The sequence below is a fragment of the Sturnus vulgaris genome, chromosome 6 (assembly GCF_052056855.1).
Source record: "Sturnus vulgaris isolate bStuVul1 chromosome 6, bStuVul1.hap1, whole genome shotgun sequence".
NCBI lineage: Eukaryota > Metazoa > Chordata > Aves > Passeriformes > Sturnidae > Sturnus > Sturnus vulgaris.
In genome coordinates, this window is record NC_142248.1 from 11582630 (window position 1) to 11602003 (window position 19374).

Below are 19374 nucleotides of genomic sequence, written 5' to 3' on the forward strand. Positions count from 1 at the left end.
AGCTAAATATGATTGGATGAGTCCTTCTAAGTCTCATGTGCTGTAACGAAGGGACTGCAAATACACTGAACTCTGAGATGTTTTTGTAGCCCCTGCAGAGGGAACTGATTTAGTAGCTCTACCTATACAAGGTGTAGGGTGAGCTAAGTGTCAGAATGTGTATCCAGCATCCTGAACACTTTTGCAACCCCTGCATCAGTCTGCAGTTCCAGTCATTGCAGCGTTGCTGATACCCGTGGTAGGTAATTTAAAGCTACACTGGGTATGTCAGCAGTGACAGCAGTGATGACTTGCACACTGCTGGCAAATGTATTTGGGTCAGATAAGACAAGCCAGGCTCAACAGGGCTTCGAGCAACCTGGGCTGGTGGGAGGTGTTCCCACCCAGGGCAGGGGGGTTGGAAATGGATGGTCTTTCAGGTCCCTTCCAACCCCAACCATGCTGGAGTTCTGTTTCTATGCAGTCTCATTTTCCTGCTATAATCAGAGCACTTGGATTGCTTCATTACTCTTAGGGCTGAGATTCCCATCCTGTGTAAAGTACCAAGGAAAGAAATCTGATCCTAAACCACCAACAGGGCAGAGCAGTAACTTCAGAAGGAGAAAGAGCACAGGAAGATTCAGAGCACATCATTGTACAGTCCTCTCTCTCCTCCAGACTGATTGCAGAGAAAATTGTAACTTCTCAGAGCACATACCCCTAAGTCCTCATTAGCTAGGAAGGCCTCTTTGCTGCTGAGCCAGCTCTCAATCTGTTCCACGTAGCCATAGAATTTCTGTACAGGGAAAAAACCCAACAGTCACAAACATGACAATATGCTGAAATGCTGCAAAGCAGAAGATAACCTGACTTCAGCAGAGTACACTGAAAAAAACCAACTTTCATGGTTACTTCAAAAATTAATGTAATGCATGAAAAAGCATTGAAATTGCCCATACTATAAGATTTAAGTTCTCATATATGAGATTATTTCAGATGGAATAAGTAGCCCAGCTCTTATTTAAAGAATTTGACATTCTTCATTGTAGAATATCTGTTTGAGCAGAAAATTTTTAAGCGACATGACTGTTAAAGGGAAGTATTTCTGGAAAGTTGCAGCCAAAATAGTTGTTTTGTTAGGTAAAAAGGCCAGGAAAAAAGACATTATTCTGTCCATGCTAAATTTTTCTTTAGTTTTTTAAAAATACTTGTCTGGCTCCATGTCTTTTTGGGAAGGTTATAGAATTTGGAAGAGTAGTGATATTGTGCTATAGGCATGTGTCTTTTTCCAGATGTATAAGAGTTTGACCAAATTTTCCTAAGTTTTACAGTTTTTGAAAAACATATTAGCATGTATTCCACAGAAATTTCTATGATTTGTAGAGGTAAAATTCCTCAAAGTCCTGTCACACTGAATGTGCTCAGCCCTCAGCATGCCTTCCAGAAATCAGTGAAATATAGATTAAACACTGGGTATATTAGCACATTTTTCATCCTGCCATCTCATAAATTTGCTGTTTATATCAAGAAAAACTGTCAGTGGCGTGTGCATTCTCTCTTGAATCTCATTTTACTCACCTGTAAATCTTGTGCCTGGAACAACTTTATATATTGCTCTTTCCATGCTTGGATCAGTTCAGACCAGGCTTGCTGCAGTCTGGAGAGGGACTGGTGAATCTCAGGGGTTGCATAGTGACCAGAACTGGCAAGTTCTCTACCATAGGCACTGAGAGCATTGAATCTTTCCACTCGGGCTTCAATCTCCTCCTAAAATACATTACTAAGGTTGATGTCAAGGATTTATGAAAAGGCAGTGATTCAGTATACAAGCCTTAAGGGGAAGAGTTTGGGCTGTAACTTTCTGGCATTGATGTTTGTATGGAAAATCGTTCATCTTTGAGCTATGTTACTGGATGGGCACAGAATTGCCTAAGAGACAATAAATGTAAATAATAAATGACTTTATTGGTCTAGGAACAACTGTTTTCCTACAAATGAAAACTGAGATTTAGTTAGAAACATTAGAAAATGCTGAGATATAAAAGAACACAATTCCAAACATCCATAATACCATCCCCTGGTCTTCCTACATAAAAGTGGTTCTTTTAAGAAACAGTGCCTAGAATTTTTCCTCTCCCAACAAATTAGTTGGCATCAGATTTTTACGTTAAAGACGTGGTTTTACTTCATTTTGTATTGTTAAAATGAAACACATTTAACTTTTGCACCTGGTCTGAGGAATGAATTATAACCCTATACTGAATCCTGAAGGTGAAAGCATAGAAAGCAATTATGACCCCTGCAAACTGAATGTGGAATTTCTAATGAAAGCAATTTGAATATGAAAATAACTATGGACTGAAAGAATACCATGTATTAACTCATAAACTACCTTAAACACTATGGCATGTACTATTAAATTTCTGAAATTAGAACTGCTGTTTTAGAGATTTTGGGGGTGGTGGCGTTGCCCAATCATAGACAACACAGCTATAAAATCGTAATTCAAATATTTTTAAAGTTCACATTAGCATCTCATGTTCAACTCTAGTCTCTCCTAAGGACTTTGGTTTGAGCCACTAACCCAAGTGAAAAATCCTCTCCTTCTTGCTTTATCTATAATTTTAGTTTAGTCAACATAAGAACATAATGCCTGAATTCTTCCTTTTCTCTGTGACTCTCTTCTTAGAGCCATTTGACTAAATGGCTCCTTGACTAACAGATATTAAGGACTTAGATCTTGTCACCATTTAAATTTGGAGCACACTACATCAGTGGTTTGTGATATTTCTAATATGACAAAGAATTATTAGCAAAAACATTTTTAAGTGTTAAAATGGATGACTCTAAAGAAGGAGGGGAATTCAGGTACTTCACACGAAATTCATGTTTAGAAAATTAATCAGAATCTACAAACTGTCCTAATAACAGGACCCACATAGCACTGGGTGTTAGCAATTATTCTGTGAACAGGATTTTTAGAAGAAGTAAAATAATTGCAAAGAGAATGTAGCAAAACAGCTGAAAGATAGCTATGATTCTTGGGAAAAAGTTAAATATTGACTTTTTCCCTAATGTTAATAAAAATATCACTCCTTTTAGAAAAGAAACCAAAAGTATTAGCCAAATTAGCTACCAAAACATTAGTAAGGTAATTATTACTGGGATATGGTGTGTTTCAGGACTGAATGTGTTGCACTATTCAGTGGTAATTTACTTTGCTGTGTGAAACAAACTGCTGTTTTTATTTTCTTCTCAGGTAAATTAAGTTTGCATGAAAAAATCTAGCTCAAAGCAAGGATTACCTGGCATTAACTTCTTTGGCAATAAGAATAAGGAGATGAGCAGTGAGCATGATGTGAGACTGAGCCTGTTTTTCACCATCAGGCTCTGACAGCAGTACAGGTGAGAGCTCCTGGGGCTTCTGAGCCTTTTTGCAATGACTCAAGCTGCCAAACTGCCCATGAGACAGTTTTGTCAGTGTGTAGGTGATTTCTGTCCCCAGCCTGGTACAGAAAGCAGCTTTTTTTACCACGTTATAGGCAGATGCATGCTGTGCACACAGAAAGATTCCCAGGATGTGCAATTGGAACCATGGAAGATACTTGCCTTTCTCTCCTGATGCTCCTCAATCATACTTTCGGCTTCATTTGCACTTTTAGGCAGCCCCCCTGCTTCCATCAAAGCTCGGGTGTTTTGGGCCCAGTCTAGTATCTCCTTCATCTCCAAGTTAAATTTCTGCAACTGGTACGAGGCTGCCAGCTTCTCCTTCCTGCCACACAAGGTGCAGTTCAGCATTATCTGACACGGAATTATCTAAGTGCCTCCCCCTCCCCATTTGCAGAGGAAACTATTGTAACGGAAGCCAAATTAAATTAATTCAATTCAAGTTTTCCCTTACGGCTTCTAAGAGTCCTCATGCTAACCAAAAACACAGGAGATGCACACTGCCTTGGAGACAGCATACTTACTGATTTTTCTACATCAGTTCATTAGCACAAGAAAGGTAAAATAGCCTTTGTATCTGTTGCTTGCAGCAATGATTGCAGATCAGAATTAAGCCTTTCTTGTTTTGAAAAGATTTGAGAAAATAAACACCTTCAAGAACCATCCAAAAATAAGTCTTTCACAAAGGCTTAATGATAGATTTAATTTGATAGTCTGAAGGCATTTTAGTAACATTATTTAATGGGATAAACCACAAGAACATTGTATTAGTCTTCCCAAAGTCACATCAGTGGAACTTTTTGTGTATCAAGTCACACTTTTTTCCAATGCAGATGTCTTAGCTGCCTGTGTAAACTTTGCAAAAAATCCTTAAAAACCTTTAAAAGACCTCTGGCAAGTAGGATTTAGACCCCAGGGAGCAGCTTTGCTCCTGCTGAGAGATATTCAAACAACTCTAAGTCTTCACCTTTGTTTGGCCTGTCCCTGGAGTCGTAGCCAGTTGTTTTTCATCTCCTGTTGCTTCATAGTCAGTTTGTTATTTATGGATGGATTCCTTGTGGAAAGGCGGAAAGATTCCAGTTCTAGTGGCTGGGAAGAGATTTATAGTGGGGTAAACTTATGACTTATATTCATTCCTGAGTTTGTCTTTCAGGAAAAATAGTTCATTTCAAGACCTCAGGTCTCAAAGGCAGATAATTAAATTACAATAGCAAAATATACAAAGGGATATGTAATATGCAAAAAAAAATTATACATCCATTTGTCAGCAAACATCCATGTGAAGAAAGATCTCAGTGCATTGGTTTGCACGCACAGAAGTTAATTTACAATTCAGAAAAAAGTTTTGCAGAATATGGACAAACAGGAAAATTAAGTCTAATTCTAACTTCTATTAACAGTTTGATGAACAGTAATGAATACTCATCAATCCAGCTTTAAAGTTGAAAACCTTCTTTCAAAATTCCATTAAGTTGATGAAAATCAAGAATTTTAATTATGTAGAACACGAAATATGCCAGGCTGGTTTTAATCCTTAAAAAAAGTAGTTATTATACAAAAAACCCAAGGGCAGATATTGCCCGTCTCCCCTGTACAGCCTTGTTTGTGCCTTCTAGTAATCACCCACATTCCACATGAGAATTATCTAACAAAGTCTCAGTGTTGAAGGTACCACACATATTGTCACTATTTGTATACTATTGTGAAGAAAACGTTTTCCATATTTTCTATATGAAAGGGCTTAATGGTATTTTCATGAGAAGAAATTTATGCTGCACCTGCATTGCTGAAAATTCCTGCTAATCAATCTGAAGTGTAACAATGACTTTTTCACCGTATTTTCAAGAAGAGAAAGGGAAATTTTTTCAGTTTCTTTTGTACTTCCCTACTTCTTACCTCCATTTTGGACTTAATAACACTGATTTCTCTTTCCATTTCTTCATGTCTTCGAATCAGGTTTTCCACACTTTCCACATCTTTTCCATAATCCAGTGCTTGCATCAGTACACTCTGGAGAGGGCAGTGGGATGGGCAAATGGTGAAGATGACACCAAACAAAAGGATCTGTATCTCAATTATTTCAAAGAGCCTCCTCCTTCACCTCTTCGCATTGCCATCTGAATGTTCTTATTGTCTTTTAAAATATCAATAGAGCACATTGTCCGCTCTCCTTACAGAGATGAAACAAGAATCCACATCTTTTTGAACATTCATAATCCTCCTTAAGGTGCCTCTGGACATTCACATGTAAAACAAAGACAGGTGTGCCTCCCTGCATTTCTCAATCTTTCTTTTCTTCTTTTTTTTTTTTTTTTTTTTTTTTTTAATATACCAAACCAGAAAAATATTTCTCAGTAAATTGTGGGACAGAAATTCAGGTGTGTGCTATGAAAATATAAAAAAATAAAATTTACCCTTGGGATCCTAAGAAATTAAAATCCCATAAAATGAAGCAATAGATTTTAAAAGTTGTTATAAAAATTTCAAACCAAAAGTCTTGTAACCTTAAGTAGCATCACTTGCTGACTGACTTATAATTAAATAAATAGAATTACTTACATTGATGAAAAAGTTTTTTTCTATATAGCCTTTTATTTCTGTTAATGTCAAAGGAATGACTTATTTACCTCTATTTTCTGAATGAATAAGATTGATAGAGCATTTTTCCATTTAAAGTAATCAAAATTGGAAAACTTACCTTCTCAGTAATTCTTTCTGTGATGTCATCTATTTCTCTGATTAAGGCATGAATTTCTAGGGCTCCCTCTAACTTCTTCCTGTATGCATTCAGGTTACCATGAAAACTGTTCCACCTTTAATTGGAAATAATATTTTAGAGATGTATTTCAGAGGTAAGGATTTCCATAACAGAGTTTCATGATGCACATACTCAAACAAAACCACAGGTTTTCTGAACCACCTCGTGTATGGATCCTCCAATTCTCCATAATAGGTGGCTCATCATAGGGATAAAGCATTAGCCTGAGAACACTATCTGGTTATATTTATTTCATGTCTTCAGGATGGCATCATGGGGGTTAAAAGTTAAAAAGTACTGATCCAGTTTCCTTAAACTCTTGCTAATCTCACAATCAATATCTTCATGCTTTTGTTTCTTAGATGGGGGCTGTGGAGCAGCAAAAGCACAAGGCAATTCACCAGGACAGCTGTGTGAATAGATGGAAGTGTTTAAGCTTCATGAATCTTGTGTGTTAAAAGATATGAAAGTATTTGAGTATGGAGTATTTTGAGTATTTGTCTCCAAGGCTAGAAACATGACTTTGGCACTTCTGGATTAAAAATCCTTCTAAGCTACCTGCTCTGGGAGTCTGGAAAGACAACTCCAGTGTCTGACATTTGGTAGTCGTGATATTAAAGAAGAAAACAAATGCTCCAATTCCTCCACTTATCCCAGCTGAAGACACCGAATTTTCTTTTCTCGTTTTTGCCTTACACAGAACATTTGAAAGCACACTCACTTCTCATTGAGCTGCTTTCGGCGCTCATAGATTGTCTTTGTTTCTTCCTTGTTCTGTCTCTCCAGTTTCATGGCCAGGGCATTGATAGCCCTGATGTGAGCATCGTCCACTGTAGATTCCTGTAAAGGGAGAAAGGGATCAAAGGTACACGTTCAAATTGCTTCTGACTGAGTTTTCCACTGAGATGTGAAAATCAACACAAACAGCAACAAGAAAGGGTTTTACCTCACTAACATTTCAGACACACCAGCTGGTGTTACTATGTGCTTGATGAGAGGACAGTAGAGGCAAGAAAACATTAATGGCTTCAGATGCAACAATGATCTTGGTCTACATGAGGGCCCTCAGACCCTCAGACACACATTTCTAAGCCACATATTCCAGCAGGGAATTCGGTGAAGAAGCACAGATGCAGCTGCTGGTTACGTAGGCGGCTGCTGTGGAACAGCTGATGTGTGGCAGATTGTTCCTCTGTCAGTCAGGTAGGGATTCATGGGCTCCTGAGCCTACTGGCTGTTTTATCTAGGTGAGCTTCTGTCCTGGAGTGCCTTCTGTACTGTACTTAAAATCCATACAGCCTTAAGGATCCCAGACAACCTATGCCACTGTGTTTTCTTCTAAGGCTAAGTCTAGGAGACTTGTCTCCCATGCACATACCATAGAATGGATAATATTTGCACATTGCCCATATAATCTGGAGTACAGTGGGATAATTTTTCTTTTGGAGCACTATAGATGGCCAACACTGAACACTGCTCCAAGATTCAAAACCATTATTTTTCTGGGACCAATAAATCACTAGTTTAGCAGAGAGACAATCACTGCTGTGAAGAAGCACAGCTGCAAGATGCCAGCACACTGTTAATATAAGTATTTAATGCATTGTGTGTACTGTTTATGCTGCATTCATACCAATATGTGTGCTTCCATATGTGCTTTCCTATTATACGCAGCCATAAAGTAAACGAGAAAAAACAGCAGATAGTCAGATATTCTTCAGAAACCCTGCAGCCTCCTCTCCTGGGAAATAATAGCAGCACAATTAATAGAAAGCCTGGCAGCCATCAATGCAGGATGATTACTCCCTATCCTGATCTCAGATTTTTCTAGTGGGAAAACCCAGAAGCAGCCTCCTCCTGTTTATATCACCCTAGGAAGCACTGCATAACTGGGCAACAGCTATCAGGGCACAGCTGCATAACTGTGCCAGCTTTTTATCTGCAGGAGTCATGTTCAGAGTGTTACAGGAGCAGTGGCTACAAGCTGATAGTGTCTAAGGCCAAGAGTTTCAAGAGTGGCACATCAAGTTTATGGAAAAACTTTCCTATTCAGAGGCTTATGCTGACTGGAACACTGGGTTGTTTCTGCCCTATTAATCACCCTTCTTTTGGCTGGCACAAGCTGTGGAAGAGCCCTTGCTCAATCCCTTAGTTCACAGTCAGCTGGTGAGTACAATGAATGTCTCTTCAATTTACTAATTCCCTGGCACTGAAGCCAAATAATTTGGTGCTCTATCCAAATCCAGTGTGAATGCACTGTCACAAAATTCTGCAGGGCTTTGGAATAGGGAGCTCAAGGGTTTCTCTCTGGTGTCAGGCACATCTACACAGCTACTTTGCATAGAAGAGGATTGTCTCCTTCTGCTACTAGGCAACAAAAGTAGAAGATTGGAGCTGCCATAACAAGAATCAACAAAAAGATAACAGGCAAACAAAGGATGAAGAATGCTAGGAGCCTGCATTAGAGTAAACATCACTCACAAATTTGTAACACATTTCTTTCCAGACCTTTCCCACCATTTCCAGACTAGCAAATCCACACAGTAATCTTTCCTGTGTGACACACAGACCTCTTAGTCCTCATCTGTAGCAGTTCACACAAACAGAGAGAACAAGAGGTTGCTGCAAATGCATTCCCTCACAGCTCCCATGGTGAGAGCTGAGCACAAGGAGGCCCCTGTTCCCCAATTTCCCCCTGTTCTCCCCTGTTCCCCCCTGTTCTCTGTGTTTAGTGCCTAAGTTGGCACATCTCACTGGGGGCAGGAGAGGCAGCTGGCATGACTCAGCACCGTGAAAGAGGGACAGGGATTTCAGCGTTGAAAGGTGAAGAGTGCAATATCTTGTCACATGGCTGCTATCCAAAGTGTAAATCATTGCTCTGTTTTACTAAATGTCTGGTTATTAATGTTATGATTCATGAGTAACCCCATGTGCTGTATAAACAGAAGCCCCAGGATTTACATGCTTAATTTGGATGAAGGAGTATGAGAATGAGACCATTCCTCAGGAGGAGGAAAATGGAGAAATAAAGGATAGAAACAGTTTTGGATAGAAATAGTTCTAGATAGAAATAGAGAAAAGAGTATATATTTTTTTACAGGCTTGTTCATGGAAGGTCCAGATGAGTTCTCAGATTCAAACAAGCATGGCTGAAACAACTATTTTTAAACCAGTTATGGGTGGAAATCACTGTGACTTTGCAGATTGCATGAACCAAACAAAATCTGCTCAAATTCACACAATGAGTTTTCCAGTCATTTCATGCAGTCTGAAATGTTAGGTTGTGTCATGAGAGACTGACAGCTCTGCCTAGACATCTTCAAAGCTTAAGGCATAATAAGAAAAAAATTCTGTCTTCTTAAATGATTTTTGAGGTAGTGATGCTTCCTATCACTTTGGTCTTATACCTCCTCAGAGCACTGGATCTGTATTTGCTGACTGGCCTGAAAAGTTACCTGCTGCTGCAGCCATGCAAGACACGAGCATGGAAAAGATCTCTTACCCCTGATGTTGCTCCACGGAACTCATTCAGCTTTTTCTTGAGCTGCAGGCAGTGTTCATAGTCATTTCCCACATCACCTACATTAATCATGACTTCCTGGGGACATAAGCAGCAAACAGACAAATATTTAGGTGAAGAGTACCAGAACACAGCAAATCTCAAACTCCTAATGGAGTAAGCTCTGTGATGTGTCTATAAATCACCAACCTACAGCTTCTGAAATAGTCTCTTTTGATCTTTAGATAATTACAAGACTTGGTCCCAACTCACTTTTCAATCTATTACTGGCTATGGAAGCAACCTCTGAATGAAATTGATTCTTCCTTCACTCCTACAAAGAGAAACTTTCAGATTTGATATACAATGTGAGTGAAGGCCAGTTGCCAAATGCTTAAAGTCTCTTCCATTTTAATCTGCTTTCATTTCTCTGTCGCAGTAGAAACACATGAGATGGCCACAAATAATCACAAACTCTTCATGTACACAGTTTACAAGAGAAGATGTGCTAACACTGCCCAGTTGACTTTGGTATGGACAAATTCCATAGAATTTGTTCAATCATTCCTCTCATAGTGTTTGTAGAAAATGCCATGATTCTTCCAGACAAAAATCACTAGGCAAATATCCTGGAAGTTGACACATTTATCAGAATGTCATTGCTAAATATCAAGTCTTTAGTGTGCTGCTTGGGTTAAATACTAAAATCCACTTGCCTTCTCCCTGATCCAGGCCTCCACCTGGTCCACCTTCTGCAGAAATTCTAGGAAGTCCCGACTGTCCTCCAGCATCTTTCCACGAGCAGCAACAGCTTTCTTCAACTTCTCCCAGTGCTCCTGAAGCGTGCGGACTTGGCGACGGATCTCTCCTGATTTTGGGTGGCCTTTTGACACCAGGGCTTCTCCTTTCTTCACATTCAGAAGAAGAAATTAGAAATTAAATTTGCTATTAATTTTTAATGGGATTACCATGTTGCATGACCTTCCTAGGAGGAGTCTTTCACCTTCCTAACCTGGATTGAACAATAGATTACAAATATAAATTCTTATCATCCAAATGATAAAGCCAGCTGGAAAGCTTTTACATCTGGAGGGAATCTAGAATCGTAAAACACTGGGATTTGAGTATTTCCCTGCCAAGGAATATATTCATGGAATGGGAGCACCAAGAAAGGTATTACAGATGACTGTGCCCTTCAGCTATATGATTCATCCAGTTCTGACAAGAATATTCACAAATCGGGCATGAAATCCTATTTGCCTTTTGTAGGAAAAATCATGGCAGGCAAGAAGTCAGTATGTATTTTCCTGTTTAGGCTACAAGGAAAGATGGAAGCTCCCTGGATGGAACAAATAAAATATCTCCCTTTTATAAATTAACAGCACTACATTTCCATGGCAAAGCAGCTGGGTCCTTGTCACACCAGTAGGATAATTAATGCAGAAGTGATGACCAAGCTACTCTTCCTTTACATTTCATCCATCTGTCAGTCTCTGGATGAGCAGTAATAATCTGTAAAAACAGTAACAGAGTGAGAGGGTCACCTTATTAACAGCCGTGATGATTTCTTCATTTGCTAGAATCTCTGCCTCAAAGACCTGGTGTTTCTGCAGCAGCTTCATCTTGTCCTGCAGATTGCTGGGATCTTGGATGGAAGGATCCTCCAGCTTCTGCATGCGCTCACTGATCCAATCTTCTGCCTGCAACATTGAGAGCACCCGAGTTAGCACAACAGCTGCCTGGGATCCTGGGGTCTTTCCCAGGATATGGCACTGTCCTTGCAAGTGTCTGTACCTAGGCTGGATACACTGAGTGGGAGCTGACAGCTGAGGTGGATCTCCAGTTTCTGAACTCATTCTACTTTGTTAAAAGCACGTAGGAATGAAACTAATTTTTATCTGACCACAGGAGTAATGAAAAATTCCTCAGATTTTATCACAAGGCATTAACAGATTATGCAGTCTTCTAGATTATGTACAGAGATGTGGTTACTGCACTGAAAAGAGAGAGAAAGGACAGCAACACACACGGACCTCTTTAGGGAAAAAAGGCCAACTTTATTGTACAGACAGCCCGTATTTAAAGTGTGTTATGTGCAGCTAGGACAGGACAGGAGCTCATTGGACAATTGGGAAAAACATCCTTGGGACAGCACCTCAGGATGTGTCCCACGGGAAAGACACCAGGTGTTAATCTTTATTACGAATTCCACTCTGTTTTTCACCATATTATCACCTTGGGAAACTTACTCCCTAACTGAAGCTGCAGTCAGCTTGTCAGCCTGGGAATGGAGCTGAGAGTCAGGAGAAATCCAGGCCTGAAAAGAATTTCCAAGCTGTAATTCCCTAGCTCTCTAAATGTGTGTTTCCACACAGAGAGCCTTATTAGATTATGTCCTTGAGCCTTAACATGGTGTCCATTTAAAATGAGATTATGACCACTGAGTCTCGGGGTTTAAGCTCAGAATTTCATCTGGTATCTCTGCCATTGACCTACCTGCAAACTGGGTAAAGATTTTTTAGAATTCAGTGCCTCACCTATAAAACAGCACTAACATTTCCTCATGTCAGTGGTGTTGGGAGACCTAAATGGAGAATGCAATGCAAATAAAGATTTGCTGATGGGCCCCAAGCACTAGTCAGATTATTTGAAAGGAAATACAACTGCTTTTATACTTCATAAAATTCAAAATGGTCTGGTCAGGAATATCAAATTCAGAAAAGCAGGTGATTTGAGAGAGTTGACAAAACAAAAGTTATGCATTTCTCTTAGGAAATTATTTTTAAAGGAGATTTTAAAGTATGCAGAATTCAATGAAGAATAGGATAGCAAGTTTTACACAATTTTCTTTAACTTCTGCTGAACTTTAGCCTTTAGAACTGAAGGAAATATTTTCTATCCATCAAAAGGCTGGGAATTGAACATGTGACATAATATTGTAACAGAGCCTGCTGTCCTCAGAGCACTGAAGTAATGTAATGTTTTAACAACACAAGAGCTGCAAATTGAAGGGCAGCTTTATTAGTTTCAAAACATCTTGGCTGCCCTTGTGGAACTGTGCACTACATGCACACAAGACTTGTCAGCTGGAGGATTTTCTCTGTTAATTAATGATTTGAAATGTTGTTTCAGCTGCTGAGATTCTGTAAACAACAACAGGAATAGCTTTCACTAGCAGTGTGCTCTCCAGAAACTGTTTCCCACCAAAGCACAGTCAGAGACACAAACGGGCCATGCCAAACTTGCCCAGGGCTGCACATTGCCATGGGCTGTTTGCATTCCCAGCACCCTCCTCCATGGCCTTCTCCCATTCCCAGCCACACATTCCTGCTTCAGTGTCACTTAAGTGACTCTTCATTTGAATGGGAGGCTCATCCATACAGCTGGAATGAAAACAAACCAATCGCCAGGATCAAGCGACTTGAAGGTGGATTTCTCTCCTACTTTTTAATTAGAAGCAGTGCCTTTAATGATAGACTGAACATCTGCACTCTTAGTGCCTTGGTTTATTTTAAGGCTTGTTTAAGATGGCTCTAGAGAGTGAGGGATCCTTCTCCACAGTCAGATGTGAAGCAAAGCTGATCTGTTTTCCCAAGATCTTTCTATGGAAAGATTTAATGGTTGTCTGGACAGCCATTTTCACATCATTGAAGACAAGGCTCAGTAGAGGCACAAAACCAGACTTATTTCTATGGGAGTCATAAAAAAATGTGGGCACTACCAATTTAGAAACTTACTTTTTCAAAATATCAGTTACTGTAACCTCACAAGTACAAACTGTAAATTACACTGATTTTTTAATGACAGAAGTATGTAAAGCATATAAAGGGATGTGCCTGCTCCAGACATCCAGAGATAACAACTATTTCTCTCTCTCATTCCCCTGAGATAAAGATGTAAATGTTTTTTTATACTTATGTACAGGGTGAAAGCAAAAGGAAGTACTACTAATATCATGAGCAAGTTTCAGAGTCAGTGTTAAAACCCAGAGCCAGCTTTAGAAGTCAAAACTTTTAACTTTATAATATTCCCTCTGGGACAACTTAAATACACATATTTCTAAGTAGCAACTTGCTCATTTACTTTCCATATTAACAGAGCTACAGACATTTTTGCAATAGGGTATTCTATAAGTCCATCTGACTTCTTTGAGCAAGACAAAATTACCATATTTCTGCTGTAGAAGGACGAGTTTTATTTTGTAAACTGCATGTGATCTCTTGAGTTAATTATTGCAGGTCATGGTATTAATGTGTGTAGTTCTCTATGTAATTGCTTCTAGAGAATAACTAGAAGAATTTTAATGATTAAAATGATCACTAATTTCTGCTAACACAAAAAATTCTGTTTGATCAATAGAAATTACTTAATTTGTTTGCAGGACAGAGAGTTTTCAGGGGAGTGGGACCTGATCTATGAGTCTTGTTCTCTTAACAAGTAAGAATAAGCAATGACCTCATTGATTTCACAGCCAAACTCAAAACTCATCTCCAAATTTAACATTCCTGTGGGGACCATTCTCATACATGAACTTCCACACACCCAGAATATAATTAAAATCAAATTAAACATTCCATTCTATCCAACAAAGAGAAAGAGAGATATTACTGTTTTTTAATTTGCTTATTTTTTTAATTCCTTGGTGATGTTCCCATTCTACAGCAGTAGGCCATGGTTCTAGGTTGGTGAGGTAAATGAGCATGTAAGCTGAGAGCAGAAACTCCCCAAAGAACTCTTGGCTGAATTCACGTGGAGAAAGTGGATGAGAATAGGGAAATGTTGTTCACTATGCAGGGCCAAATCTCGTGCTCTAAGTGTGTGATTCAAGAATGAAGAGGGACCCCACCCCACTGATTTGACAATTACAGACAGATGGAAAGAAATGCATAAGTATTCCTACCTAATGGGTTGATCGTATCTCTAGAAGGGCATTGACAATTTCTCTACAAAGAGGATTTGGGGAAATTGCTCTTTTGAAATTATAACCCCTGTGCAATGCACTATCCAGTCCATCCACTCCCCTGTGCTAGTCCAAAAAGGGGACAGGCCATTATTGGTGGATTTTCATTACTTTCCTATCATGGGACAGTAAAAGTATAACCAAATAACACAGGCTAATATTTGCGTGTATAATAAATTTTAGAAAAAGAGAAAGAAAAAGGACAAGAGAAAGAAAAAGAGCTCTTGTTTTGTAAACCATTGAGGACATTCCATGGGACACAGCATCAGAAGGGGTGGATACCAGACCAGCAAGAGTGCTTGAAAATGTGCCCCTGGGTTTGTGTGCTCTAGTTTGTGCCAGCACAGCTCTCAGTCACACATGTTGTGCTGCCCTTTGAAAGGCTGACCTAGTTTGTCTTTCCAGCAGTAGTGACAGAGCAGAGCTACTCAGTTACAGGACTAAGGGCAGAACAGGAGGCAGACAGGGACCAGCATGTTCTGCACAGGTCAGTCTACAGTAGCTCAAGAGCTATGCTGAGTCACAGCAGTGTTTTGAAGGCCTTCAATCAGCACCCACTAATAAAGCTTGGTGCTCAGGCCATAATGCTTTCCCCTTTGTGTTCATTCTGATTTGAAATACATTTTCTTTCCCACCAAAGGAAAAACATGTATTAGCTTGCAGTTTTCCTTTCAACTGTTTTATTTCAGCAGAGCTTTTGATGAGTGAAGTGGCTGTAATGGGCACAATGCCACAACAATAGTACAGTAACAGGAATGGCATTGGAGCATCCCTTTGGATGAGTGTGGACAGGAATTGCCACACCAGAGTAGATCATCCATCCACCTAATAATGTCTGGCAAGTGTGAGCACTTCATCCTGTAGAAGCAGTTCCTCTGTTTTATATCCCCATTTCAGTCTAAAACCTTCTTACCTCTTCCAAGTTTTGGTAGAAAAGTGCCAGAAGAAGGGCAGTCTGCAGCTTCTCTCTCCTGCTCTGGGATAGATCCTTGATCTGACGCTTTCTCTTTTGAATGACATCCAGTTTGTGCTGAATCTTTTGTCCTTCCAGTCCATCAGCCATTCCCAGTCTGCTTGCCTGTTCTTGAAGAGACATCATCTGAGGAGGGAACAGATCTGAAATTGCTTTTATGCTTCCAAGTGTGAAAGAAACAAAATCAAGCTCCTTTCATAGCTAAAATAGTCTCTTTTTTCTGTAATGAACCAAGAACTGCAGGGACAAGTTAACCAGCATTCTCCCTCATCCTGTACTATGTTACATCTATGACATTACTGTCATTGGAATCTATGGTGCATCCTGGCCACATAAATTAATTAAAGTTGCAGCTTGAGGAGTCCCTATGCCACTGATTATCCAGCACAAGGAGTCATGGAGCAAGCATGACATCCATGAGCACTCAGATTTTATTGCTTTCTGGAAACCAGGTGTTGCAATGTAGCTCTGAAAATGAGCAATCACTCTGGCAGGGAGCTGGAAAAGTCCTGGGAATTCATTCTGGGGAATCCAGGCACAGCTGCAGGTTTAAGCTTAGCCCTAGCCTGGGTGAGTTACAGCAGTGGCCACCAGCCAGGCAGATCCTTTCACACACAGGTGAGCAATTCAGTATCTATTCCAAAGGTGCAGAGAGGCTGCTCATTTGGTACAGCTCTTGTACACCAAAGGCATATTTAAGTCATTTGACAACTTTTTAAAATGTCAAAATACCTACTGCACTTTGTAAAATACCTACTGCACTTTGTAAAATACCTACTCTATTTTACTTGCTTGCTTAAAAGTCACTATTTTTTTAAGGAAAAGAGCAGAAACTTCTGATGTCCATAATACAATATGGCCTGCTTTAAATATTTCTTCTTTTAAGTCCCCCTATTCTACTTACTGAGTGGTTTTCCTGTCTGTTGCAAGGACTTGGGCATAGACAGTTGTTCTCCAATGCTCTGCCTCTTATTTCCCTAAGCTTCCCCATTTTATCTTTTGTTCAAGCATATCAGGCATATCAGGTGTTTCACACCTGTCACCAATTAAAAGTGTCACCATATTAGAAAAAAAAAAGTATATATATGATTTTAGCTCATAGAATTCTAGCTGGTAGACTATTTGTTGTTTATTGTTTTACCTTCTCATCCTGTGATGCCAGAAGCTTCTCAAAAGCCTCATGTTTCCTTATCAGTTGCTCTACTTCATCTACAGACCTTCCGAGGTCACTGCTTTTCAAATAAACCTATAAAAAAAGTTTATTATTTTTCTCAGTGAATTAATTATCCCATAATCTTGATTCATAAATGGGAGAAGAGGTATTAACTCTGCTGCTGAGATTACACTTGAGAGGGAAAAAAAGGAACAGGAGGCAACAGAAGCTAGAAATTAATTATTAGAAGACCATGGTCTTGAGCAAGAAAGGGAAGCATGAACAGGTCTAGCTGAGGAAAGTGACCTGTCACTCCTTATCACAATCACTAAGTCACAAGGCAGTGAATTACAGAGGTGTGAGAATTTACTTGAGAAAACCAGCCCTGATGTTCATTCTCTGCACTGGAGTATTGGACGACTGTTTAACCCCGCAGGGCATCTTCTGCAGGAGAGGCTTCCCAGGTGAGAACACAGGTGCAGGGTCAGCCAGGCCAGTGTCTGTCTGCACTGAAAGGCCCTGGATGGACCCCTGCTCCCATCTGGGAATCTCTCTGGGGCTCAGCCCTGGACACCAGTCCCTCCTGAGCTGCACTGAGGTGACTGATCCTGCCCTGATCGCCTTGGACAGACCCCACATTTCAGCCACTGCCCTGCTTTGACGCTTGATCTTCAGCTGCTTGAGGAACTTTTTTACTGCTGCCACCACTCTGCCCTCCTTGGTGGCTGTGGATAAGAGGACTGACAGCCAGACTTGGTCTGATGTTCTGGCCCATTTTTGGGCTGTGAATATTTTGCATATATAGAAAAAAATGCACAAGTGAATACCATGCATTTTCAACCCCCTCTATGCTAATCCATTCCCATCACAGCAATTGCAGTCAAGAAGAGAGAAAGGCCATTGTACAACAGGCCTAAGTTTATAGTAAGCCTGGCTCATAAATCACCACAATGTCTAAAGAAATACATTAATGCCTTTGCTATGCCTCTGTGTTTCACACAAGCCCTACCAGAAGGCAGATACTCTGTCATTCAAACTTTAATCCTTTGATCTATCCTAATCATCAAGTGTATGAAATGATGAGAGATCTCTATTTTAGAGTTATTGCATTTAATTTGCTCTTTTGAAGAAAAATGTGTGGGCTCCAGGTCTGTCTACTGAAGTGCTTTATTAAACCACTTATAATTACCATCTATATTTATACCACTGCTGTCAACACAGAAATAAAAAGTTATCAGATGAATCAAACCCACTGCTGTTTGGGGTGCACAGATATAGAGCCACGTGCTGGAGCTCTATTTTGGTGTATTCAACTCTGCTTTAAAAATACTGTAGCTTCTTGATACATTTTATGGTTTATCTACCATTTCTGGTCAAAAAAGATTTACCCCCAGGACTTTTATTTAGTAACTGTTGGCAGTGAAACTGATATCTGAAGAAAGGGTTAGCTATTAGTTTTCCTGCTCCTATACCTCTGATGGAAGAAAAAGGCAAGGGGCTGGTAAAGATGGTTATTTTCCTCAGAGAAAGAGAACAGAGATATCTGAGAGCAGGGGTGGTGACTCATAAGCAGCTGCCACCAGAGAGCTCAGTGCCTTGCTCCCACTGAAATCCACTGAGCACAAATGACACTGGGCATTCGAAATCCACTGAGCACAAATGACACTGGGCATTCAAAGCTCAATTCCTTCGGATGTTACAGCAGTGGGAAAAAGTCCTCCTGACTACTGAAAGCTTTGGACTAAGTCCTCCAAGTAGAAGCCTGTGCAAGTGCTCTTTGCAACCAAGTTTTTGACACTGAGTAGGAAAACTGGTGCTTAGAAAGAAAATTGCTGCAAAGGGGAAGTGGCTGCATGCATTGCAGGGGAGGCAATGGCAATGTGCTCAGAGGAGAGCAGCCCCTGGAGCACCAACAATGCTGCTGCCTGGAGAGCTGCTGAGGTAAAAATTTCCATTGGTCTTTTACACAGAAATCTTACGGCAGCCACTGCTGTAATCAGAACCACAGCTTTTTAAGCAATTCTTATACCAGTTTGAAAGCAGAATAAAAATTGGCTCCCATGCCACAATATTGGCCTGTTGCCAATTACATCACTTTTTGGCACACTTTTAGACAGGTGTCCTAATCCTGCTTTGAATGAGACACATTGATTTCAAACACAAAACGCTGCATAGCTCTCCTCGGGTAACCTACCAGGCTCTCCCACAGAGTGCAGCAGGTATAAGGCTTGGACACTCACTATAAAACCAATTCCTTTTCAAGTGAAGACTTCCAAAGATGCTTAACAGCACAAAATAATTTTTTGAGATTTCTGAGATTTTCTGGAATAAATTTTCAGGTTACTAACTATGTAAAGCATAGTAACAGAAGTTTTAACCCTACTGAACTGGAGTTTTTCCTTATTTCTGAGTTTTTTGCATAGCTGCTGCCAGAAAGACCAAGTTAATGCAGAATTAAAAGCAAAGTCCAATTAAGAAAAAAAACATTTGAAAGAAACAAGTATTATTTACACAGTTATGTGACAGCATTTGCCAGCTCTAGCTTTTGGAGAAATACTGAATGAAACATTTTAGTCATTATCATAACTATGCTCTCTGGATGCCA

At 39.9% G+C, this 19374-nt stretch overlaps 1 protein-coding gene across 1 annotated transcript in view; it reads right to left on the reverse strand.

The window, feature by feature from the left end:
- Positions 1-19374, reverse strand: part of SPTBN5 (spectrin beta, non-erythrocytic 5) — an 87876-nt gene that overhangs the window by 22110 nt on the left and 46392 nt on the right. Inside the window, exons 34-45 of the mRNA XM_014869266.2 lie at positions 16758-16862; positions 15557-15742; positions 11228-11383; positions 10400-10591; positions 9687-9782; positions 6906-7024; positions 6125-6239; positions 5323-5436; positions 4394-4515; positions 3589-3751; positions 1558-1746; positions 698-775 (exon numbers count right to left, since the gene is read on the reverse strand). Of these exons, the coding sequence (XP_014724752.2) occupies positions 698-775; positions 1558-1746; positions 3589-3751; positions 4394-4515; positions 5323-5436; positions 6125-6239; positions 6906-7024; positions 9687-9782; positions 10400-10591; positions 11228-11383; positions 15557-15742; positions 16758-16862 (1635 nt within the window). The remainder of the gene's footprint in view (positions 1-697; positions 776-1557; positions 1747-3588; positions 3752-4393; positions 4516-5322; positions 5437-6124; positions 6240-6905; positions 7025-9686; positions 9783-10399; positions 10592-11227; positions 11384-15556; positions 15743-16757; positions 16863-19374) is intronic.